Below are 23,292 nucleotides of genomic sequence, written 5' to 3'. Positions count from 1 at the left end.
TAGTCAGAGATAATCAGTGTCACCAAACTTTAATTATTGTGATAGAATAGGAGATAAACGCTGTTGCTTCAATGTCAGTTGTTATTTCATTGATACAGAAAGGAAATTTGTCCTCTTGATACATCTTGTGTTAGGCTGAGAATAAAAAATTTTTTTTTAAAAAAGTGTTCTTGATAGTAAATTACCGGTAGGATCGCTCATGTTCCACCCCATAGGCTTTAATTAACTAGTCTCAGTAATCTAATCTTATTATCGAAGACGGCTTTTTCCACACCCTGACCTGCTTACATGATACCGAGACAGACAGGACCGTGAGAAAAATACAGTAGTAGATGATATGCTCACAGAAGAGCTGCCAGAATTCTGCAGCGTTTCATTTTCAAGTTGCTCTCGACTGCTTGGCCGCCAAAACGCCAGCCATTTACACATTCTTGTCACATTGCTGGAAACAAAGACTGAACAGCCAGTGCCATGTCCAGGATTTCAACAGCATCCGACACAGCAGCCGCAGCCAGATGCCAAATAAAATACAGAGCTACACAACAACAGTGTTTGTCCCACAGAGAGCCCAGCCCCATCAAACCCCATTATCTCCAAGGCTACCACTTACTTCCAACTGGAGTAGAGATAGCTGCTTATCTAGTGGTTAATAATAAAAAAGACACATAACAGATAAAAAAAAGCCCATCCTATCATGATGGAAAGAGAGAGGTGGGAGAAAAGAAAGCCGACAGGGAGAGGAGAGAGATTTCCAGGGACAGTTTCATTCTGTGGAAAGGGCAAGCAGAAGGAGACCTCCCGCTGTAATGCGGCAGCCAAGCCGAAATGAAAGCCAGCCGCTCTCTTCTCCGGGGCTAAACAGCGGCCTTAATAAAAAACACAATCAGACCCCCAACCTTAAAGTTTAATGCACATTCTTCCCATATTTCTCTTTGCACCAGAGAAAGAAAAAAAAAGGAGGACGTGGTGGAAGCTCCTGGTGTGATCCCAGCTCCCAGGGTAAGATATGTGTGTGTGTTAAAGAAAGAAAAAGGAGAGGGGGGGTTGTTATAGTAATAATGAAGCCCCACTGAATATCAAGCACACCATCAACTTACTATAGCTCTCCATTGTGTTAATGAAATTGTTCCCCCCAACTTTTTAATTAACTTGCAGACTCATGGTGTGGAGTCAAGTTGTGGACACAGACAAAGACTACAGTGTTCTCTCCCAGGTGATATGAATATCAAAGAGGGAAGCTGCTCTGAATTAAGCTGAGTTTCTTTATTAGGGGAGAAACTTCAGAGAGAGACAGATGTGCTGAGGATGGGCTCGTGTCATTTCTCCTGCGTCAGTCAGCTTTCACTTAACACTTTGATATAGAAGCACAGAAGGGAGGGAGGATGAATTTATTTTGAATCCACACATTTACGACGTGTATTTGATTTCATAACTTTTAAATCTACCTTTTTAGGAAGCCCAAGGATGGCTCGTTGATAGTAATCAGAGCGAGCGCAAATCATAATCATTCCACAGCGCTGAGTGAAAGTGGTACAACAGCGCCTGATGAAGAGACATTCATCACAAGGAAAGGAAGATCACAGGGAAAGAAAGAAAGAATTTTTTTTTCAAACACATTTCCCTTTATTGGCATGGTGAGGCTGATGAGAATTGCACATAAAAAATAAAATTCACAAGAAAGTCGTACAATAGGTAGAACCACAAAGGCATTGGTAAGGACTTGGCAGAAGGCAACGTGGATAGGACACAAACTGGTAACAACCCACAGCGACCCCCCCTCCCCCTTCCCCTCCCGCGCACCCACACACACATACACACACACACTCACTCATGCACACACATACGCTCTAGCACTTCCAGAAACGCACACGCACCTGCCTAAAATCACACACTCACATGTGCACATCCGTACATTTGCTCGTACACATATTGTCCTTCCAAAAGAAACATGATTACCCAACAAACATTTAAGCAGTGGCAAAGTCCTCAATAGGTCACATTATTAAAAAGTCCGCCACAGTTGAAATTTGAACCATAAGGTGTTATAATATATTGCTACTCTAGGCAATTTACAAAGCTTTTTTTTTTATTACAATGATTAAAGCCACATCTATCAAATGGGACACGACACCATTACCCAAACGCTATACAGACAGCAAAAAAGTAAAACAATGTCTTAAAACACAGGTAAAGGGTTTTTTTTTTATCCTTCCTTAGACCAATTTTTGCCTCTTTGCATCATAAAAATTAGCTGTTTCTTGTCTCCACAGTCAAACTCCATGAAAGGAAGCCTGTGATCAGTAAAGCCTTCCTGCAAAAAGATTTTTCCTTCCTGTGATGGAAGCCGGCTCTGTCATTACTTGGCTCGCGCTCGAAACGGGATATTAATTGAACCAGAAACCGCAAGGTTACCTTTTATGTCATGTCGACGGCGCTGTGATATCTGGACTGTGAGTGGGGGGAGGGGGGGTGGTGTTGGCAGCAGCGGTAGTGGTGGTGGTGGTGGTGGTGGTGGTGTTGGTGGGGGATGTATGGGGCGGCATGCGATACATTGTTGAGTAGTTTTTCTCTAGGCTGATAGAATGTCATTTAAAAATCTGCCAGTAACGACAGCTGAGAGGAAGATATCCAAAGTGGGTATACACTGTACCGACTGTCATCCTGTAATAGCCATGCACTACACAACAAACAGGTTCAACTCGACACATTTTTTACACACAGGTGGAGTTTAAGAGTCACGTTTTGCACAGATGTCACAAGGTAATGCGTGCATTACAATCACATAGACTCAGTTACATCTTTAAAGGGAAGAGCAGGAGGTGGGCGAGGGGACATTCAAGTGTTTACTGCATGTGGTGATGTCACGGTGATGAAATGCCAAGATACAGGAATGGAGTCATCCTAACTACCAGCGACTGGGTAATGGGTCAAGTCCAAAAATCACACAACAGTAGGAGCTAAAATACAACTCTGAAAAATAATTTATTGCTTTTTATATAGTTTTTTCTTTCATTTATATTATTATCATTGTAATTATTATCTTGTAATTATTGTGAATAATATTAGTAGCATCATTGTATATATATATTTTGTACATCAAATACAAGATCTTTAAAAAATTCAGGAAAAGGAAATTGTAAACTTTTGTTTGGCATTCACATAATCAAGCGTAGTGAGTGGAGCGATGACAACAAAGTGTTTTGTGGTGGTACACAATTCCTGCAAAATCATTTTATTGCTTCATGTTCTGCTTCTGTGTGGAAAAGGAAAACCAGCGACGAGCCGCAGATCTGACTGATAGCGGAGACAGAAATCATTGAGATGATGAGGGGGTTGACTGCTGGAGTGATTAGCTGAATGTTCTGATTGTTTCGGAAAGGCATAGAAGGTAATATTATCCCCACCAAAGCATTTATTGTACACCCTGTCTAGTGATTACGAGTTAAATAACACAAATCGGAGGACAACATAAATAAGCAAATAAATTTCATGAGGTACGCCATGTGAAATGGAGCCCATAAATATTTTTGATTCTAATATTAAAATAAATAGATAAATATGTGTTTTGTACTGATTGAAAAGATTTGAATGCAGTTTTCTCTCTCTCACTGAAGGTAATCAAAAGGAGAACCATACAAAGCAATGAAATCAAACCGAGTTATATATCTATATATATATATACTGATTGCTTCAGAAATAATTAATAAAAAATGGGGTACCTTTTTTTTTTACAATCATGAAAAACACGTTAAAAATGCATTTTACACTGGTTGTATAAGCAAAAAACACTGATTGAGAAACTTTATAAACAGAGAAAACTATACATGGTTGACTGTTTTTCCCCAACAAAATAACTTAAAAAAGGACGTTTGTTCACATGCTCCCTCAAAATGAGCAGTCGGACACATCTTTTTTTTCTTTTTTACAATCATAGCATGTCTTCTAAACATCATGTAGGTGTACAATATGTTTTACAGTATTGTAATTACTACAGATCGACATTCTGGATTAAGAAATTTTCTCCTCATTTTTAAAAAAGGCTGCGTTTTACAGTGCATAGCTGTAACAAATAAAGAACTTTATCCGATATGTACATAAAATAAAAATATTCCTTTTTATAGTATTTGTAAATACACGGCTACATTTCTCCTTAAAATGTAGACAACAATGTTACCTTGAGAATTTTACCTCCAAGATACAATTCCCTATACTCTTGTTTGTCATGTAACACCAGATCCAAACACCAGATTCAAAAGAAAGAAGAAAGAAGAGAAAAATCAACAGCAAAACAAAAAACAAAAAAAAACAAAAAAACAAATCTGGCTGAACAAGCTGCATGTTTTCACCCCCAAAGAATTGTGGGCATTGTAGTGCTTGGAGAAAAAAAATCATTAAAGTTTTTTTTTTCTTCTTTCACTGATGGTTGTACAGCAGTAGAGTGCACCAAACCTGTGCACCAGGTTCTGAGGGTTCACTGGCTTTCCCAGAATGCAATGTCTCTTCCCAGCTCTTCAGCAGCTATGTTCATGTAAACTTTATTTTTGATATATTCATTTATATTGATATAGGTCTATAGACTTATTCTTATATACTCTACGACATAGAGTGTAAAACTTCTGGTAGTCTCGTCGTCAAAGGAGCGAGAAATAACAGTGAGGTATAAGAAGTCCCTCTGTGTGACAGACAGCAGGTGCCACTGAACTGGTTACCTTCTCAGGCTGCGCTGGGCCTCCCTCAGCAAGCTGTCAAAATCCATGGAGTCATACTTGCTTTTTGTGGAGGCTGGATCAAAGTCGTCCGAATGGGAATCTGAAATCAGGCGAGCAGGATTGTGGTTAGAGCTGAGCAGAGCAGGATTCTTTGAAACAAGACTTTCACCTTATTATTCTCAGTGGAGTTTATGATCAGAGCTCCCAGAACAGCCTCCCTTCACCACAGCATTGTTCAACCCCGTCTAGCTGCAGTGTTAATCTGATTCATCAGTCACTATGCTATGAAGCTTAGATGTCCATCTTCCCGAAAGTGAAAATAGTTTCTCCCCTGACATCGCAACAGAGAGTCCATGAATTCATGAGTAACATGAAACCAGAAAAATACACAACCCACTGTCTGCCAAAGGTCAGTCCTGAAGATAACGTTTTATAAATCCTCAGGGCCTGAACTATTTTTTGATCGGCCTCAATTAATAGATGGAGATCGTTTCAATCAACCTGTTACAACCAAGGAGTTCAGATAGTGGGGCTAGGAAAAAGTGTTTTCTTCTACAGGGAGGCCACAGATGTTAAATCGTACCCATATGTCCTATTTTTCCTGATCAACCTGATAATACATGGAGTATCTTATCTCGGGCAACAGACAGCTTCACAAATGGGGCCCCCAAAGGGCCCAGCAGCACACTCCAAGAGCTTTGAGAAATGGGAATGACCATGGCAGCTAGGAGACGCCAGTCGTGATCTAATGCAATGGCCGAGGGCTAGATTGCGTCACACTGCGCACCTTGAGGGATGAAAAATATCCCGGTGCTCTACTTAAAACTAATGGACAGTGTCTCAGAAAACAACGGAGAAAAAAGAAAAAAAAGAAGCAAGAGCCTACAAGATTGAGAAGAGAGGGGGGCGAGGGGGTGGGTCGGATACCACACTATTATAAGATTCTCCCTTCCTCTCAATCTCTTTATCCTGTGCTGCTATCAGTATGGGGACGACCAAAATAGCCTGTTCCTGACAAAGAGGCGGTCAAATGAAGGCCTTTCCATTTCAGTAGACTGATTAGTCAATCTCGGCATAATGTCTGTCCTCAAGGCTTTAGGATTAGCAACTGTTTCTCTGTGTGTCAATTTCTCATCATGTCTTCTTTTAAAAAAGCCGATAGCTTCAAGCATGCGTTTTGAAAACGTGCAGAGCGCACTTCACTTATTGAGGAGAGTGCTCTTATTCCGAGTGACCCGTCGACCCCTCTCCTAGCTTCTCCTCATTCAGCCCTGACCTCCCATTCTGCTGGTAAACACATGTCAGGGGAAAAACCGGCTGCGGACATGCGAGAGTCGATATCTGTCTGATATGTCATGAAAAGGAGGAGATGATCTTTTGTGGCAGCGCAACACTTAACATAATGAGGCACGTCTCAGTTAAGTTTCAATGTGGCTGCTCAATTACTGCCACTTTTATCATTGTGCAGCTACAGAAGAAAAGGAGGAATCTTGTCTTTCTTCACATGTCAAAAAGGGGCATCACCAGAGGAGAAAGCCTTGATTTCACTGATAGCTTGAATTATTTATCAAATGTGTCATTCAGCCTTCAGCTGCTCTCATTCAGGTCCACTTTCCTATCTGAGATCTATGTATGTGAGCCATATGGAGGCTGCTACACACGGTGCCTCAGCTCCACACGGATGTGCACCTTCACTTGAATGAATCACTCATGTTAGATGGATTCTGCTACACCGCTGATACTCATGACCTCCCGACTACCAACAAAGGCAGCAGGTACCCTGTAAGTAGGTATGCTCCCACAGTGGCCCCTCCCTCTATGTAAATGACGGGCGCCTACGTGCCACATCAAGGCTCTGCCTCATTTCGGCACCGAAACAGCTGGCAACAGATGGAATCTCACTCCGGAGGGAGGAGGGGTTGCTGGGACTTAACCTTGCTCCCACCTTCTTCTTCCTCACCTCATCTCTTTTCTTGTCTTTGTTCTAGCGTCGCCTTTCTCCTCCTAATTTCCTCTCCACTCCTCCCTTTTCTTCTCCACGCTCTTAAAGTGATTCCCACTCCCACACAGCACATGGAAACATACCTTGAACACAGCTGCTCGCATGCTTTTAAGTGCTATCTGTCTCCCTAATGTCTCGCTTTTCATATCAACTGCAGAAAACAAGCATCCGCATCCATATGAGTAATGGAGGCTGCCTCGATTTGCCGTAGAAGCGACCAGCAGGGTGGAAATGGAGCTCCAGTCTCTGCGTGGTCGCAGTCCGACCTCTGAACTCTCTTTGCCCTTTTGAGCCACAAATGCCTGGTGGACACATTCGAGGCTGGAAGAGTTTGAGATAGATCTCCTTTGATCAGGAAGCATCACTCAAGCTTTTTTCTTTCTTTTTTTTTCTCCCTGTCTTATCGCCCCCCCCTCTCCTCCCACTTCCCACTTTTTGTCTTAACACTGACATCCCTCCCAGCTACGCAAATGTACTGCATGACTGCAGGGGGCTGATGCAGAAAACAACAAAGCTGCACTTACCCAAGTCTGTGTAATGTGATTTGCAGAATTGCTTTTGTCCGCCAAAGCACAGCTCGAACTGAGGCTCGTTTGACCTGCGTAAGGTGTGTCCGTTCTCAAGGGCGGCAAAGGCGTCACAAGTGTAGCGGTACGTGATGAAGCCAAAATTGTCCCTGGTCAGGAATAGAAAATGACACGTCAGAGTGTTGCTGTGGGGCAACAATAACCGAACAGGGGGCCTTCTCTTAGATGACGATCACGCTATTTATATGCAAAAGAGAATCAATAAATGTGTATCTTTGGGGCTCTGTAGGCCGAGCAGCAGATGAATCAGGAGACACTCTGCGACTGCGAAAGCTCCATCTTTGTCTCAGACCTTAAACACTTCGCCTCTGCTCTGAGTTCAGCAGGTACAGCAGAAGACTACTGAAATAATCATTACTATAGAAACATAATAGGAATGCTGGAGTAAATCTCTGCTGTAGCTCCACACTAATACCAGACTACTATGTTGATTCACACAGACGTGTACAGAGAGTCCTGGGGCCTTACCCATCGTCCCTTAAGTTCACTGCACATTCTTCAATTTCGCCAAAGACTTCAAAGCGGCGCTTCAGCTCTGTCCGGGTGCAGTTGGACCTCAGTCGCCCCACGTACACCACCCGTCTCTCCTCCTGCTCGTTAAGAGGAAAGACAGAGCAGAGGAAGGAGATTAAAAGGGGGAGTGTGTTTTTCCCTTTCCCCTCTCTTTCTTCACTGAGCCCTAATGAATTGGTCTTGATCACTCCTGTGGATACTGCAGCTGACTTTGGGCCCCCCGATTTTGTCCCCATCCTGTGTCTGTCTGTTGTGTTCCTGTGTGATTGGTTCAGCTTGCTTCCTCTTATCTGATAGACTTGCAGTTTGGAGGCGCCTTCAATCTGCCTTGGCACCACAATTCCTCTTTCTCTCCGCAACTCATCAACCAGAGGCAGTGATTTTTATCAAATCTTAAGTTTGGGGCTGCTTCTTCTTTCGTGAAGTCTAAAAATAAAGCAGCATGGTGACTCAGCCATATATCAGAAAAGCTTCTTTCTTTCTTTCTTTTTTTCTTTCTGTTGGGTGTCTCTTTCCTTCTTTCTTTTTTCTTTCTTTCTTTCTTTTTTCTTTCTTTCTTTCTCTTGAGTGTCTCTTTCTTTTTCTTTCTTTCTTTCTCTTGGGTGTCACTTTCTTTCTTTCTTTCTTTCTTTCTTTCTTTCTTTCTTTCTTTCTTTCTTTCTTTCTTTCTTTCTTTCTTTCTTTCTTTCTTTCTTTCTTTCACTCACACCCATCAAACTAGTCAGGGTTGTTCACTGAGAAGTCTGTTGATATTGGAAGGATATGCATAGCCAACAGAGAGGCAGCATTAAGAGCAGCAGAGAGCCACAGGGCAAAAAACATGGATTTCCTTGAACCTCAGAGGACGTAGGGGTCATAGCAGAATAATTTAGGAACAAACTGCACGAGGCTGCAATTATAGCTTTTGAGTAGTTTAATTGCATCTGCTAATCATATAATACAGCACAAGCCTGGGGCTATAGTGCATCACTAGTATTATTTATTTATTCATTCATTTACTTGCCATTACTGGTGCAAGTCCATTGAGGCCTGTAGAAATGTTGAATGCTTTCTTGAGGGTAGTAGTAACATATATGTAAATCAGTTGCCTGGTGCTAAACTCAGAGTTCACCTTTGCCCCGTTTGACTTATACAGAGTAGCCAAGAAATATATAAATTAACTACAGATGACTGTTTTTATGCCATTTCCACTCTGCTTACATACTGTTAGAGACAAAAAAAAAAGTATTTGCTGAATTAGGGGTTTAGTTGCTGACAACTGATAAATAGGCGGTCTTTTCTTGATGGCACCCTGAGGGCTGCCTGTGTGTGTGGGTGTGTGAGTGAATGAGAGCATGAGGCAAAAACAGAACCAGAGACAGACAGCCACAGTCTCTCACACACGCACACATGCACACACACAACAAGGAGACACTTCCACGTCCCTGGTCTCCCAAACCTTGTTTGACAGCTCTAGCTCCTCTGCTAGTAATTGTTTGTCTTTCCATCTCTGAAAATGTATGCATGCCAAGCCACGTTTGCATTACTGCATCATTTAATGTGCGCTTTATCAGCGGGTGGTAGTGGCGCGATCTCCCTGGAAACTTGAGTAATTTCACACTGAGACAAGGAGAGTGGAGACATGGGAGGAAATATGATATTCACTGCATCAGGCTGACTTTTGAAATAGATAAAGAAGGAGGAAAAAGAGCTCAAGAGAATCAGTAGCAGTTTCCTTTTTTGTCCTTTTCCCCGTCTTGCTCTCCTAGTTTCTGTTTTCCACTATTTTAACATTTTACCCCTGTGGTGTGATTAATAAGAGTCGACAGTGTTTCCAGATGACAGAGACGTTAAAAATACACAACCCGGAGATAAAGAGGAAGGGCCTGTCGCCTGAATCATTCAGGAACTCACTTTGTATATATTCTTTCAGCGGAGAGACGCCGAGGCACATGGCACTGGGCTGGAGGCTGTCTCATCTTAAGTAATGTGTGTGTGTCTGTGGGAGGTTTCAGTGTGTTTGCAGGAATTTGTACATGTGCCACAGCAGTGATTGCATGTGGTCTTTTATCAGCGGCAGCAGGATAGACAGAAAGTACAGCACCGAAAAAAAAAATAAAACAACAGGGTGATGGAGGGAATGAGATGGCAGTGGTGTTTGTTGACTCACTATAGCTTTCTGCCGTTGCCTCTCTCTCTGCTCGGCTCTTTCGAACTCCCGCTTCTCGTAGTCCCGCCGGTACTCCTCCCTCTTCAGCCTCTCATGCTGGTACTCCTCATAGCTGTCATACCTGTGGAGGAGAAGAGACTCATGACATCACCGTCCTCGCTCGTCCTCTAAATCCACCCACCCCTCCCCCTCCCCCTCCCTCCTCCTCCTCCTCGTTTGATGCTGATGAAGAACAACTGCCAGTATTCACCAAGGAGCAGTCCCCCTTTTTCTCACCACTGATTGAGGAGAAGGGGGTTGCAAAGGGAACGGAAATGGACATGTTAATAAGATGTCTCTTTGCCATTGATATGATTACGGAGCCCGCAGGAAAGGCCCGCGGGAGTGCCGGCGAGCAACGCGGTCGGGGAGCCAGGCAGCTGCAACTGTCAGCACAACTTCACATGTCATTACTTTCTGCTTAGTTAGGGCTTCATCAAGAAGTGCAACTTTCTCCCCACCCTCTCCCCCCACCCCACACCCCACACTAGCACAAGACGTGTCTGTTAAGTTTTCGACTGATGAGCGACTCTCGGGCTTGTCGGGTGTCATTAGGCACGTGGGTGCCAAATCAGCTCGGAGCGCTGGGATGGTGTCAGTCTCCCTCTCTCTCTCTGCACTGTGTCAGTACATCTCTGCATATGAAACGGTCCCCTCTGCAGTGGCTCATGGAAAACTACAGAGGCACTAAGTTGAATAAGCATCATTATACAGCTGGGAGCGTCGACTCATGAGTGAAGTAATGTGCATCAGTATGATTTGGGATTCTCTTGTCACTAGTCCAATAAAACATGATCAATTAAACATATTTGCCCTGAATGTTTGTCAAGGCGTCTCCGTGTGGATGGGACAGACCGCGTAAAGGCTTCAGTCTCGACGTGGAGAGGGAACGATAAAGAAACCAAACTACTTGTGAGTGGTGACAGTGAAGAGTTCAGCGTACGCCGTGACTGCTTCTTTAGCCTCTTTTCATCATGTGGTGCTCTAAGAAGACACATTTATCCCAACGCGATGTGACTAAACTAATGTTTACCACGCACAACAAATTAAAGGTTAAATAATTCATTTGGAATAATCACCTTGGCCTGCGACTGAGAGGAGATCGAGCCTGAGGGTGAGGGCTCTTGGAAGTCCTGGAGCGCAAGGTGCTTGAGTCTGTGTTGTGACGAGACCTGAGGAAGAGAGAGGACATGTTAAAGCTGAAAATTTATTTTTGCCATCGGCTCATCACAGGAGCGATGGTCGTCTGACGGAGTAGAGAAATGTTTAAAAAAGGAATGAAACGCACTGCAGAGTTGTGACACCTTGGTTAATTTCTTTGTGGCTTTGGGAACTAAATTAACTTCTTTGATATTTGTGAAAACCCATTAACATGTTAGAAACTGGGTTAATTCCAGATAAAAGCATTCTGGCCTTGTCCTAATCTAACCCAGGACCACAGAAGAAGTGCACGACTTTCTCTCATTTTCACACACCTGAGCATGCACCTTCTATCTATGTTGTATGAGGAAATGGTCAATACTGCAGGCCCTGGTGGCCTGACTGTAGAGCTTGTACCCCTGCACTCCTTAAGCTTGATGCTTAATTATTGAAGTGTTGCTGAAGAAGGAAGAGCTGAATAATGGAGGGAGAGAAGTTTAGGAAGCTCAGTGAAGCAAAGCAATGGCAGCTTGGAAAGATCTAGGATCTTTTGCTGTGAAACTTGAACAGAGAGGAGGGTTTTGGAGAATTATTTTGCTGACATTTTCAGTATCTCTCCTTGCATCAAAATATAACAAGCTTCTTGTTCTGTCATTTTCAAACCTCTAATCCCCATCCAGCATTTTCAGAAGGCTTGTCACCGTCGGATTCTGATCGAAAGATTTGGGACTATTACGATCTAATCTGTGAGTGAGCTGGTGTAGAACAAGGTCCCAATAAAGATAAAGTGATTCTATTGGCTCTGTGGAGTAAACTGACCTTTAAATAATCAGGCAAACTAACTGAGTCACTGCAGTGGAGTCCTGCGCTGAGGCTCAATGAGCTACTACTGACAAACTGAATTTACTCACATCTTTCTCAGCAACTATGGTTCGACTCTGTTCTTCCACCAAAAAAAACACCCAACAGAAACCCTCTTGGCTCTGATCAAAGGGAAGCATGGGAAATGTAGTTCTCACACAGTGCTATGATGATAGGAGACTCTTTTGAGAGGGGTTTTGAGACTACATTCCCACAGCCTGGATTTGGCTTTCATCTCTGGGGATGTAAAAGAGGAGGGTTTGCCACTCAGTAAAAACAACAGCTGCCGCTTAAAACAATAGCCCCGGCATCAAACAAAAAACAGAAGCATGCAAGGGAGTGAGTGAGGAGGGGAGTGTTAGGAAGACACTCAAATATAACTCCCTGCCTAGAGATGAAAACTGATACTGTTCAAAAGTCCAGCGCCTCTGGCACCTTTCATGTTTTGGGTGTTTTTCCCCCTTTTTGTTCATTGTTCATTGCACCATTCAACCGATCCCTTCTCCTCACTGTCTGTTCAGAGAAATGAAAGTGCCACCTGGTTTAATAGGCAGAAATTGGTTATCGTCACAACTGGAGACAACTTGGATTTGTGGAAGGCGTGACAAATCTAATCTGCATTTAGTTCAAGCAAAGCAAAGAAAACTAGCAGGAGGTCAAGAGCCCATGCTAAGAGTCTCCGGGGTCTGTTCTGTCTGACATCGGCTCTGACGACTGATCAAGCCTGTTTTACACTCCTAAGCTGGACCCCCCGCCAGCTCCAAGCCCTGTTTAAACGGCATGGGTGGGGAGCAGCCAAGGTTCAGCCAAAAGAAACAGGAGATGTCTGTGTATGAGTGTGTATTTGTGTGTGTGTGTGTGTGTGAGAGAGGGAGGGGAGGCAGATGACTTACCAGGAAGAGGGGCGTCTGTCAGGTGAGCTGGAAAGGGAGCGCCTTCGGTAGTGCGAGGAGGAGCTGCGGGAGCCGGAGTGGGAGCGAGAGCGGGAGCGGGAGCCGCCGCTGGTCCAGCAGAAAGGCCTGGCCGGCGAGAGGAGGAGGGAGGAAGGGGGGGAGACGGAGCCTCGCGAAGGGGAGCAGCTGGATGGCGGGGAGCAGGAGGGAGAGCAGGGGGGGCAGTCAAAGAGGAGGTCCAGAGGGGTGCCCTCCCACGGATAGAGGAAGCGGCTCTCGCGGCCCTCGCCCAGCTCCAGCTCGTCGTGGAACGGCAGGAAGCCTGGATGCAGGAAGCTGGAGCCCGGCGGCTTCTGGGAGGAGGAGTCACCCTCTCCCCCCTCCAGGGACTGGGGGGCTGCGGACTTGTTTTTAATCGGTTTGCTGCCCGGATCTCTCTCCTGACCACCCTGACTGTAGAGGGCGTGTAAAGGGTGGCCAAAGTGCTTGTTGAGTTCTGCTCTAATTTCTTGGTCGCACAGGAGCTTCCGGCTGATGGCAGAAGGGTGATGTTGGTCCCTGTCGGTAGCGGCCTCGTGCGAGCGGATCTGGGCGTTTTGCGTCAGGGTCTGCTTCCCTAACCCCCGGACCCGGACCGCTTCTCCGTCCGCGGAGGCTAAATTCTGCTGCTGAGCCAACGGACCGGATGAAGCTGATGATGGAGCGCGAGAAGATGAAGATGATGAAGCGGATGGTGGCATGGCTGAGTCCTTACATTCGACATGCCTGTCCTCCACCGTGCCCGCAGCAGGCACGGGAGCAGCGGCGGCACCCGAGGTGACTGTCATTTCCGCTGCTGCAGTCATGGTAACAGTGGCTGCGACGCCGCCGTCCTTCTTAGCGCTAGCTGACGCTTGGCAATAGTCATGGTCGCTGTAGCCGCGGGGCGCCGCCCGCTTATTGTTGCTAGTGCTGCGATGCTCCTCAGGGTAAGGGAGGGCCGGAGACGCTTTGCTCAGCTGGGCATAGAGCTCAGTCTGTTCGGGGCCCTTCCTGTTGGGGCCCCCGCCTGAGGCACCTGGGGCCGGGGCCAGAGCGCCGGGGCCCAACTCGCTCAACCTGGCTCTTTTGCATGCCAAAGCTGAGGAGGAACATGAAGACAACTTGGTTTTGAGCGATGCTTTGAAAGGATTCTCTTGACTGGCTTTGTGTGGGGGCGTGGTAGGTGGTGTCAGACCTGCAGAGGAATGAAGAGACAGAGGTTGGTGGAGGGGTGGGGGGCGGGGTGGGGGGACAATAAAAATGAAAATGGAATCATAATGCAGACCACTCCAAATACCCCCCTCTCCCTCCCCCCATCACACATCTATAAACTCCCAGGTCAGTTTATGGACAGTGGACACAGATACATGCCTGATTAAAATATTCACTTTCACTTGGCCTAATCCTGATCTCTATTTTATTGCAATCTTGACAGATTAATGTAATGCTTGGTGTAACTTAATATGGCAGTGCTGTAATATGGATGACTTGCCACCCTCTTCTTCTCTGACCTTGGAAAGATCCCTTTTCATGAAAAAATACACAACACAAAACCTTGTAGAGGACAATTGAAATGCATCCGGAGAGGAAAAATTAAAGTGTGTGTATCATATCTCTGCCTGCTTCACACAAATGTCTGCATTGGACAGCAGCCAATTCATCCCAATCAGACCAAAGACTTTGTTTTTTTTTATCAGTCTGAAAGAACAATCACTGACATGACTATGTGCATGTTTCACAATGATCCAGCATCGTCTCCGTGAACCATTGTAGGAGGATATGTCACTAGCCTTAATTTACATGTTGGCTTGCCTGTTGATGTTGCCATGGCGAGATGTCTGCTATGTCATAGAAGCACAGGAAGTACTGGCAAATGGGTTGTCATTCTTCTCAGATGGCATGTCACTAGTGCTTGTGCCCCCCATCTCTTCCCCCGCCTTCTACAGATTTACAACCAGACAGATGGCAGTTATATGGGAAGTCCTGAGATGAGCCCACTTTATAGCATTGTTAATGCACTCACACAAACAGCCACCACCATTACTCTCATTCTCTCTTTCCTCATCTCCTTTAGTCTTGAATTCTCCCTTCGTCTCTCTCTTCCTGCCTGCCATCTTCCAGAGATCAGTCTCTATTTGTCCCTTTCTGTCTCTTGGCATCTTTTCCTGTTTCTATCTTGTAGAGAACACACACACACACACACACACACACACACACACACACACACACACACACACACACACACACACACACACACACACACACACACACACACACACACACACACACACACACACACACACACACACACACACACACACACACACACACACACACTCCAAAACAGTCTCTCAAACCCCAGTCAAACTCTGCCACTTTGAAACACCTATGCTCTCCCTACCTCTTTGACTTTCTTATAATGCACATCATTCTTCCTTTGCTAGTGAATTGCACCAAATGACAGCTATTAGTTTCAAATCCAGTGTTAGCGTATGCACTGAGAAGACAGCTTGGCAAAGGCAGTGTGGGAGCCTGATACATAAAAATGCAAGTTTCTGAAGCCACTTGCTGTGTTTGGAATGCCTGATCCAACGGATTATCATCCTACTTATTATCTGGATGTGTCTGTAAGTAGGACTCCAAGCCCCCACTCCTCTCTATCCTCCCTTTTCTCTCGTCTTCCACTCTCCCTTCTCTCAGTTCTAATATAGACACATAAATGCATTATGCCAATGAAATGAGCTACGAAAAGGAGAGGGCAGAGAGGGAGAGCGGGTGCTACACAATGCCTGAGGAACTTCTGATTCAACAATGAAGCACCATCTGTCCAAAACAATGTGCGCGTGGGGTCATAAACTAGGAGCCATTAGTGATGGAGGTGAAATAAATCAGAATTAGATAAATATGTGCCTCTCAGTCAATCTTGCTAGTGATGGATGAGCCGCAGACGTGAACACCAATCATATAGCCGCCGGAGAGAAAAACGGTGAAGCAAGTGAGCAAGACAGACGGAAAGAGGAGGGTTTTATAATCTTTTTTTCTTTTTTTTCTCGTCCAGCTGTAAATTGCGAGGAGACCTCAGAGCGAATAACAACTCTGGGCTTAAAGAGTTGATCCGCCGGTAAGCCATGCAAATAGCAACACACAGACCACCCCAGTGTCATGAGATACAGTAATTAAAGACAACACGGCAGCACAGGGTAAATCTATTAGCTTGGCAGAGATTAGGCCTGAACAGGCAGATCCCAGGGGGGTCTGACTGGCTGCTGTAGCTTTACTGTACCTCTCTCAGAAGTGTCAGGACAACATGCAGCCAACAGTTCAAAAGGTGCTATTGCGTAGTATTAAACGTAATTTGGTTCAGCACAACTTGTCCAGGTCTATGTTCAACTGATAAATACATTTATCTCTCTATGAAACAGCTGCCACTACTACTACAACTCATCATAAAGGCATAAAATAAAATGTTACTGCACGGAAAGTTCCGTCACAGAGTTGTCTACCTGGCTTGGAGGTGGACGGACGGACGGACCGCCCACCTGGCTAACTTCCATCTGGTTATCAGTAACGCCACCATAATCTCTATTGTAGTGGAATGTTACTCTAAATCTGCAAAGGACGTGTAACTCCCGTCCCAAAGGCTTTCATCTCTGCTTACTGGGATCTATATCCATCTGTCTCATACAGCACGAGACTCAAAAGCTAATCCCTAAGTAGGAGAGGGGGCTCAGTAACCTGGAGCTCTCCGGACTAACGACTTTTCCTGCTAATATTCAATCCTAAATTTGCGCAGCGCGGCGAAGTCAGGTGAAGGGCTCTATTTGACTGTGCTTGCAAAATGGACGCGGTGGAACAGAACGGACGCACTGATTTGGCCACAGGTCAACACACTCGCCCACGTGCAGTAAAACAGGTAGAAATATTAACTCTGCTTGATTGCCCCAGAGATTAAGCAGGCCTGATCTCTCCTTTTCTTTAGGGCTCAACAAGCGTCGCCTTTGACCCCTTTGGCCCTTCAACCAAGGGCAGGCTGACAGAGTGAGACCTCCACACATTTCTATCCCCTGCAAGAGCAGAGTAGAGGGCACGAGAGGGGGGGGGGCAGACATGAGGTATGCATGAGGGCCATTTCCCCCTGTTGGTAAATGAATACCCGCAGATTCCACCGCAACATCACACAGCGTGAGGGGTTAAAGGGCAGCCATTTTGTTTTTATTGACCATGGATGATTAATCTGGGGTAGGGGGGGTAATTACAGACATAATTTGCACAGAGGGAGAAAGCGTGATTTGACCCCCAATCATGAAGCTTTGGCTGATACTCCTCATTTCGTCTTGTATTTTCTTCTTTAGCCTATAGATTTCCTCTGATGTAGTTTAAGTACAACTCGATGATGTCAGTAATGGTGATGAAAACCCTCCCACTGACTTTGTCCTTTGCATGAGTCTAAACACTAAATGACTCCCAACTGATCAGATTGCTTGTATATGAAGGAAGGAAGGAAGGCACAGATCATACATGCAAAACTAAATTACACAGCAAAAACAATGAAAACAATTACACTGCCATTGCAGTGTTTGCTGTGATATGTAGGCTAAGTAAGCTGTCAGTCAGAGAACATTAGGATCTGATGGAGGAAGAGGAAAAGCATATTAACGCCTCAGTAACGGGGGATGGGAGATGGTGGAGGCTGGGAGGGGTTTGCTAATAAACCCTGAAGAGATTGGAAAGCCTAATCAATACTCAGGCACATAAATGTTCTCCTTTGCCTTCACCTTGAACTTTGAACTGTGATGGAACTATCACGATGCAAGAAAAGCCACTGTTAACCCATTACTATCTAACAGGAGGGAAGTGAGATTTTCATTAATAATAATTGCATGCGTTTTAAATAAGCAGAAATGTGTGCTCACCTGGGGTTCCAGCAATCTCCACACTTAATGTGCGTTCAATGGTTTTGTTCTCAAACGGTGATCCCTTGTGGTCACTGGAAGACAAAAAAAAGGTGCAACGTTTTACCTCTCAGGTGGAAGGAGGACCTTACAAGCTTTTGTGATCTAAGAAATGGAAATGAGTCACAAAAATGCCTCGACTCTGATGCTAGTCTATGTAGTCTTCTTTGACTTTTCTCATTTTTCTGTAGGTTGTTGTTGCTTTTTGCCTTGAATAATGTGGAAAAACTTCTCACACTTACTTTGGAGACTCTGGGGTCAAAGGAAGTGGCAAGGTGGTTGGTTTGGCTGCAGAACACAAAGGAGCATGGGTAATTATTGATCTAGTTATAACACTCAAGGCAGAAGAGAACAGGTCCACATTCTGCAACTATTAATCTCAAACTACCTCGTCAAATGCAAATACGCTTAAATAAACACCCATCCCTGGTTAGAGAGTCCCTGTAAGGACACTAGTGTAGTGAGCATATCTTTTTTAGATTGACCCCATTTTAACAATTTATTCTCTTAGGATAGACTGTTCACTCTGTGAGGCAGGATGAAGTGATGGTACATGTTTCACAGGTGTCTAGACACAGACATAACCTGTTCAAGACAACAAACAGATCAAAATGGAATAAAGACATAGAGAGACGATGCCACAAACAAGACACATGACAGTGGGTGAGCCCCTCCCTGGACAATAAAGTCATAAACGCATGCACCAACAGCAGAGGAGGGGAAAAAAAGAAGGAAGAAAGGAGAGTCAAGGAAGCTTGTGCAGTTGCCCGAGGCTCTGGCCGACTTGTGCTCCAGCTAAGGGAACATAGCTTTAGTAGCACGACGCTATAGAGCAGCACCCGGGCTCTGAGTCTAAATGTACATGTTCAGCACACTCAGCTCAATCAGCAAAAGATGGTTCAAGGGTCGACTTTTTATGAATACAACACGTAAAGTAGCAAGACAAGGCTCGCCCCTTTTCCCACCCCCTCCATTTGATTCATTCATTTTTTTTTTTTAAACTTCACTCGATTTCAATTTTTAAAAGAATGCCTTTGGGACTAGCAAAAAGCATTGGCTAGCAGGCTGTTTGTTGTCATTGTTGTTTATGCCCCTCAGAATGACTGTTAGATTCGAATTAGAATAGGGGTTAGTTGTGAAGTCAAACTGGGAAGTGGTTAGAGCAGGAGAGGGAGAAGAGAGAGCAGAGATAAGGCCAGTGGGGGGGATGCAGTCATGATTACCTAACAACGGGAGGCCCTGGTCGTCGGGGTGCTCGCTGAGTGCCTGCCTGTGTGGGTGCCCTTGCCCTTGTATGATGCAGGGAGGGGTGGGCTCTGCAATTCTAGTATCTGGGAAGAGTGGGCTTGGTGGGCCCTGTGAGAGCACCGCTGCGGGGCTGCCCATGACATGGTCATCATCATCATCATCAACACCATCATCATCATCATCATGGTCAACATCCTCCCCATAGCCCCCCTGGATTGGCCACCCCAGCTCTAGTCCAAAGCCCAAGTCTAGCACTGGATCTGACTGGCTGACCCAGCTCTCTAGGTCTAAGGCGAGAGGGGACAACAGGGGCTCTGAGTCGGGCTCATCGGCCTGACTGACTCCCCGGGTTCTAATATGAGTGGTCCCTCTGAACTCTTCCTCCTCCACCTTGGAGTCAGCCTGGGCTGGGCTCTCACACCTCTTACCTGCTAATTTGCTCTGAGTGCTGGGTAAAGGGGGGGTCTTAGGTGGGAGAAGGTGGGCCCGATACTGAGCGGGCCTATGTTTGGAGGTGAGCAGCTGGCTGAGTAAGGGGTGCCCCGGCTTCTCATCTCTTTTCCTAATAGTCACTGTGATGTGCCTATGTGATGCGCGGCCGGCACCGCCGCTGCTACTACGGCCTTGCCTGCCAAAGCCCTCACTAGCCTGAGTGGCGCCCGCAGCCTCTCGGCAATGCCCACAGCTGTGACTCGCCTCTCTGGGAGGGAGGGAATAAGAATGCATATACCTAATAAACCTAGCGGCGGCCAGGCGGCCCGCATCGCCTGGCGGCCTTCCTTCTTCACTGGGCGGCCCGTGCTCCAGTTTGGGGCGGGCATGGCCGCAGGTGGAGGTTCTGTGGCCGACAGGGATAGAAGCACCCTCCGACTCCTCAACACCGCCATCGTGACTGCAACGCTGCCACTTCCCAGCCCCAACACCAGCCACACTACACTCGCCTGCAGCCCGGCTCTCACCTCGCTGGTGATGCTGCTGCAGCTGCTGCTGCTGCTGTTGATGCTGATGCTGATGCTGCTGTTGTTGTTGTTGTTGAGATGGCACAGCTGACTTCTTCTTGGAGGTGGTGGAGGAAGATGAAGAGGAGGTGGAGGAGAGGGAGGAGAACGAGGAGGTTGATGACGAGGATGGCGACGAGGAGGAGGAAGAGGCGCCCAGACCCAGGCCGCTCTTGTCCCTGCCGCTGGCGCCGCCCCACGTGCTCTTGGCTTCGCTGGCTTTGGTGTGGAGCAGGATGTCATCGGTGGCCGTTAGGTATTTCAGCAGCTCAGTGCAAGGCCGCCTCACCGGGCGGTTCTGTTGGCTGGAGCCCCCTCTTGCTTTGCCATTCCAGGGGCTCTCCGTCTGTGCAGCACAGCAAGATAGAGAGAAAGAGAAAGAGAGAAGTTTGATTAAATAAAAAGTTTTGCTCTCTGTTGGTAGTGCAGAGCGGTCGGTCCAGTTGTGCAAACTGTTATGTGCTTTATTTGGTACAAAAATAAAAGCAGAGAGAGACAGAGCGGAGAGTGTGGAGCGACTCAGAGCACAGCGGTTGCCCGACTGTCTGGGAGGCGATGGTGGGAGTGCGGTCCGCCCATCATCTTAATTGCGTGGCCCCTCCGAGCACCACCGCGCCACTCTGTACGCACACCATGTCCTCCGGGAGTCCTCATTCGCCGTGCTCCAGAAATGGATGACTCAAAGGCACGGTATGAAAATAGACTCTGTGAGGAGGGTTGACGCACTACATGTACAAACATAGTAGGCGCAGCACACACACAAATCTGTGTCTGTGTCGTGTTTACCAGACAGTGTGATCATACAAAAGCTTTTTACATTCAGAGGATTTTAAGCGTGAGCGAAAAAAGCATAACAGGGACATTTTCCCAAACAAGAGCAAATGATCAGGCGCTTAAAGCTGTAAATGAGGCCGAAAATACAGCATGTCAAGTTCTGACATAAATACATTACTGAAAGCACATACTTTATTTATTCACATTCATAAACATATGATACTTACACTGACTAAATTTAATCTCAATCAATCCCACCCCTTTAGAGAAAAACCCTTTTGAGAGCCATCTAATGAGAACATGAAGTCTGGTATTTTGATCTTGTCATCTCAAGGCATCAATCTTGCCACAAGAGTGCCTGTCGCTGCTCCTTTTTTTTTTTTTTTTTTTTTTTCCAACAGGCACCATACCAAGGCGGATAAGTGGTGGAGCTAATGAGACAACGGTGCCGATGCCTCGCCTGGAAAGCCCAACAGCAATCAGCCTGTTTTCATTACGAGATGGCCCCCTGGGAGAGTAGACTAGAGCAGTAGTCTAACATCTTCTAAAGGCGGCCACCAAAACAAGAAAAGAGCGAGAGGGAGGGAGGGAGAGCAAGCAACCAGAGAGAGGAAGAACAGAGTGAGAGAGATAAACAAACGCCAACAAAAAAAATGTGTGTACATGAGTGAAACAGCATGGCAGTGCATGTATTTGTTTGTGTGCGTGCGTGTGTTTGTGTGTGTCCCTACCTTGACGACGGCAGGTGGTGGTCTGATCCGGTGGTTGCTGCTGGCTGCATGGTTCTGTGCCTTGCCACCTGTGTATTGATTATAGCTGAGCTGGGAGTTTGCGGGCGCCAGAAGGAGCTTCTTCAGCTGCGAATGGACCCAAACAGAACAAGAGAAAGTGGTGAGGAAGGAGGGAAGGAGGAGGGGAGGAGGAGGGGGGAGTGTGGCTTATGCAAATGACCAGTTCCTTTCAATTATACAGCCTGTTACTTTGTAAATGAACAACATGCAAAGAGCAATGCTGCAGCTACAGGAGATTAAATCCCTGACGTGTCTGAAAGATTAGAGATATTTTCAAGAAATTGATAATATGTGACAGTAGTTTCTCTGCCTGTGCAGGTGTTTGTAGTATATACACAGAGCCAGGCTTCACAAATGTGATTGAATAAACACACTCGGGCTAGTGACTAAAGGTCATTTTGGAGAGGACCGGCATGGAATAAAATGGACTATAACTGAACATAACATAACATTTTAGGTCAAAGCCTTTCAGATAGAAAAATGCCCAGATGGTGTGGTTATGTGTAAAAAACAAACAAACAAGGAAGCGCAAAGGTAAGCTGACTTCTTATTGACAGGCCTGTCTTTTTGCCAAAAAAGCTGACTGGGGCACGGGGGGATTAGTTGAGGCTCGCTGGGAGCGGATGAGATGAGATAGATTTCTTTTTCCCCTTATTTTCATTACGTACTAGCTTGATTTTAGGGCTCGTGGCACCGTGTCAACCACAGTTGGCCCCAACACAGTGTTCATATCATTGAACTGGCACCACAATAGCACTGTTACATAATTATCACTAAGCAGCAAACACACTGATCTATTCCATTTACTTCCCTCCTCCCTGCATCTGTATCTCTTTCATGCTCCGACTGCACATATAGTGAACACATGGTGGCGAATGTGTCAGAGTGAGGATCAGGCACGGCCTAATACAGAGGACTAACAGACAAATGGCTGGCTTTGGTTGCCCAGTCTGGTTGAAGAGTCTTATCTGGTGTCTGCCATGGACTGGCAAAAAAAAAAAAGAAGAAAAGCAGCAGTGTGTGCAGTGTTGGGGGGTCAGGTCTCAGGAATAACATATGTTTTGACCCTGGAGTGGTGGTGATGGGAGAATAATGGGAGGGAGGAGCTGTTGGTCATACCAGGGACGGCTCCTCAGGCTCTGGGGTGCGTGGCGAGCCGTCGGGGGAGGAGGGACAGCTCCGGTCACTGGCATTGGTCACGTCCCCATCTGCCAGGGCCTCAAACGAAGGCAATCCGTCCTCATCCACCGGGATGCTGTCCAGAGTCTCTGTAAGCACTGCCAGCAAGTTGGCCTCATTTTCTTCATCTATCTTCTTAGGAGGGAGAAAACGAGGGGGGGGGAGACAGAGACAGAAAAACAGAGACAGAAAAAATAGGACATTTTAGTCTGGGGAAGTTGCATCTTTTTTTTTTTTGAGGGAAGTAAGGTGGTGGGTGGGTGCATGCAGACTTTCATTGCTAATAGAGTGGGAAGATTCTTTTTCTCTATTTTTTTTGTTGCAGCAGCTGAGCTGGCGCTATCCGGGCAGCCTTTTTAAAAACAAAATTCTCTCCGTGTGCAAGTGAGTCAAGCCTGTCACTCATATTTTAAACACGCAGCTTACTGGACCAAAA

General features: G+C 45.9%; 1 protein-coding gene and 1 long non-coding RNA gene across 8 annotated transcripts in view; both read right to left on the bottom strand.

Moving 5' to 3' along the window:
- Positions 1-1,599: 1,599 nt before the first annotated feature.
- LOC146969632 (uncharacterized) lies at positions 1,600-2,014 on the bottom strand. Its single transcript, XR_015038208.1, has 2 exons — positions 1,823-2,014; positions 1,600-1,789 (listed from the first exon to the last, which is right to left on the bottom strand). It is a non-coding gene; the product is annotated as an uncharacterized LOC146969632 (long non-coding RNA).
- Positions 2,015-2,960: 946 nt separating this feature from the next.
- The window catches only part of ppargc1a (peroxisome proliferator-activated receptor gamma, coactivator 1 alpha), a 37,953-nt gene continuing 17,621 nt past the window's right edge, over positions 2,961-23,292 (bottom strand). For 2 of the 7 annotated variants that reach the window (XM_085806378.1, XM_085806380.1), the window contains exons 3-13: positions 22,797-22,991; positions 21,618-21,743; positions 19,090-20,458; positions 18,109-18,154; positions 17,828-17,901; positions 12,894-14,109; positions 11,079-11,171; positions 9,961-10,081; positions 7,767-7,888; positions 7,236-7,387; positions 3,395-4,809 (exon numbers count right to left, since the gene is read on the bottom strand). In XM_085806378.1, the coding sequence (XP_085662504.1) occupies positions 4,706-4,809; positions 7,236-7,387; positions 7,767-7,888; positions 9,961-10,081; positions 11,079-11,171; positions 12,894-14,109; positions 17,828-17,901; positions 18,109-18,154; positions 19,090-20,458; positions 21,618-21,743; positions 22,797-22,991 (3,618 nt within the window). In that variant the 3' untranslated portion in view covers positions 3,395-4,705. Of the gene's footprint in view, positions 4,810-7,235; positions 7,388-7,766; positions 7,889-9,960; positions 10,082-11,078; positions 11,172-12,893; positions 14,110-17,827; positions 17,902-18,108; positions 18,155-19,089; positions 20,459-21,617; positions 21,744-22,796; positions 22,992-23,292 lie in introns of all 7 variants that reach the window. The other 5 variants (XM_085806379.1, XM_085806381.1, XM_085806383.1 and 2 more) reach the window with 4 other exon arrangements.

The sequence above is a fragment of the Trachurus japonicus genome, chromosome 18 (assembly GCF_045865225.1).
Source record: "Trachurus japonicus isolate A0001 chromosome 18, Traja_1.0".
Taxonomy (NCBI): Eukaryota; Metazoa; Chordata; class Actinopteri; order Carangiformes; family Carangidae; genus Trachurus; species Trachurus japonicus.
Note: the sequence above shows the minus strand (reverse complement) of the source record. Positions and strands in the feature narration are given on the sequence as shown.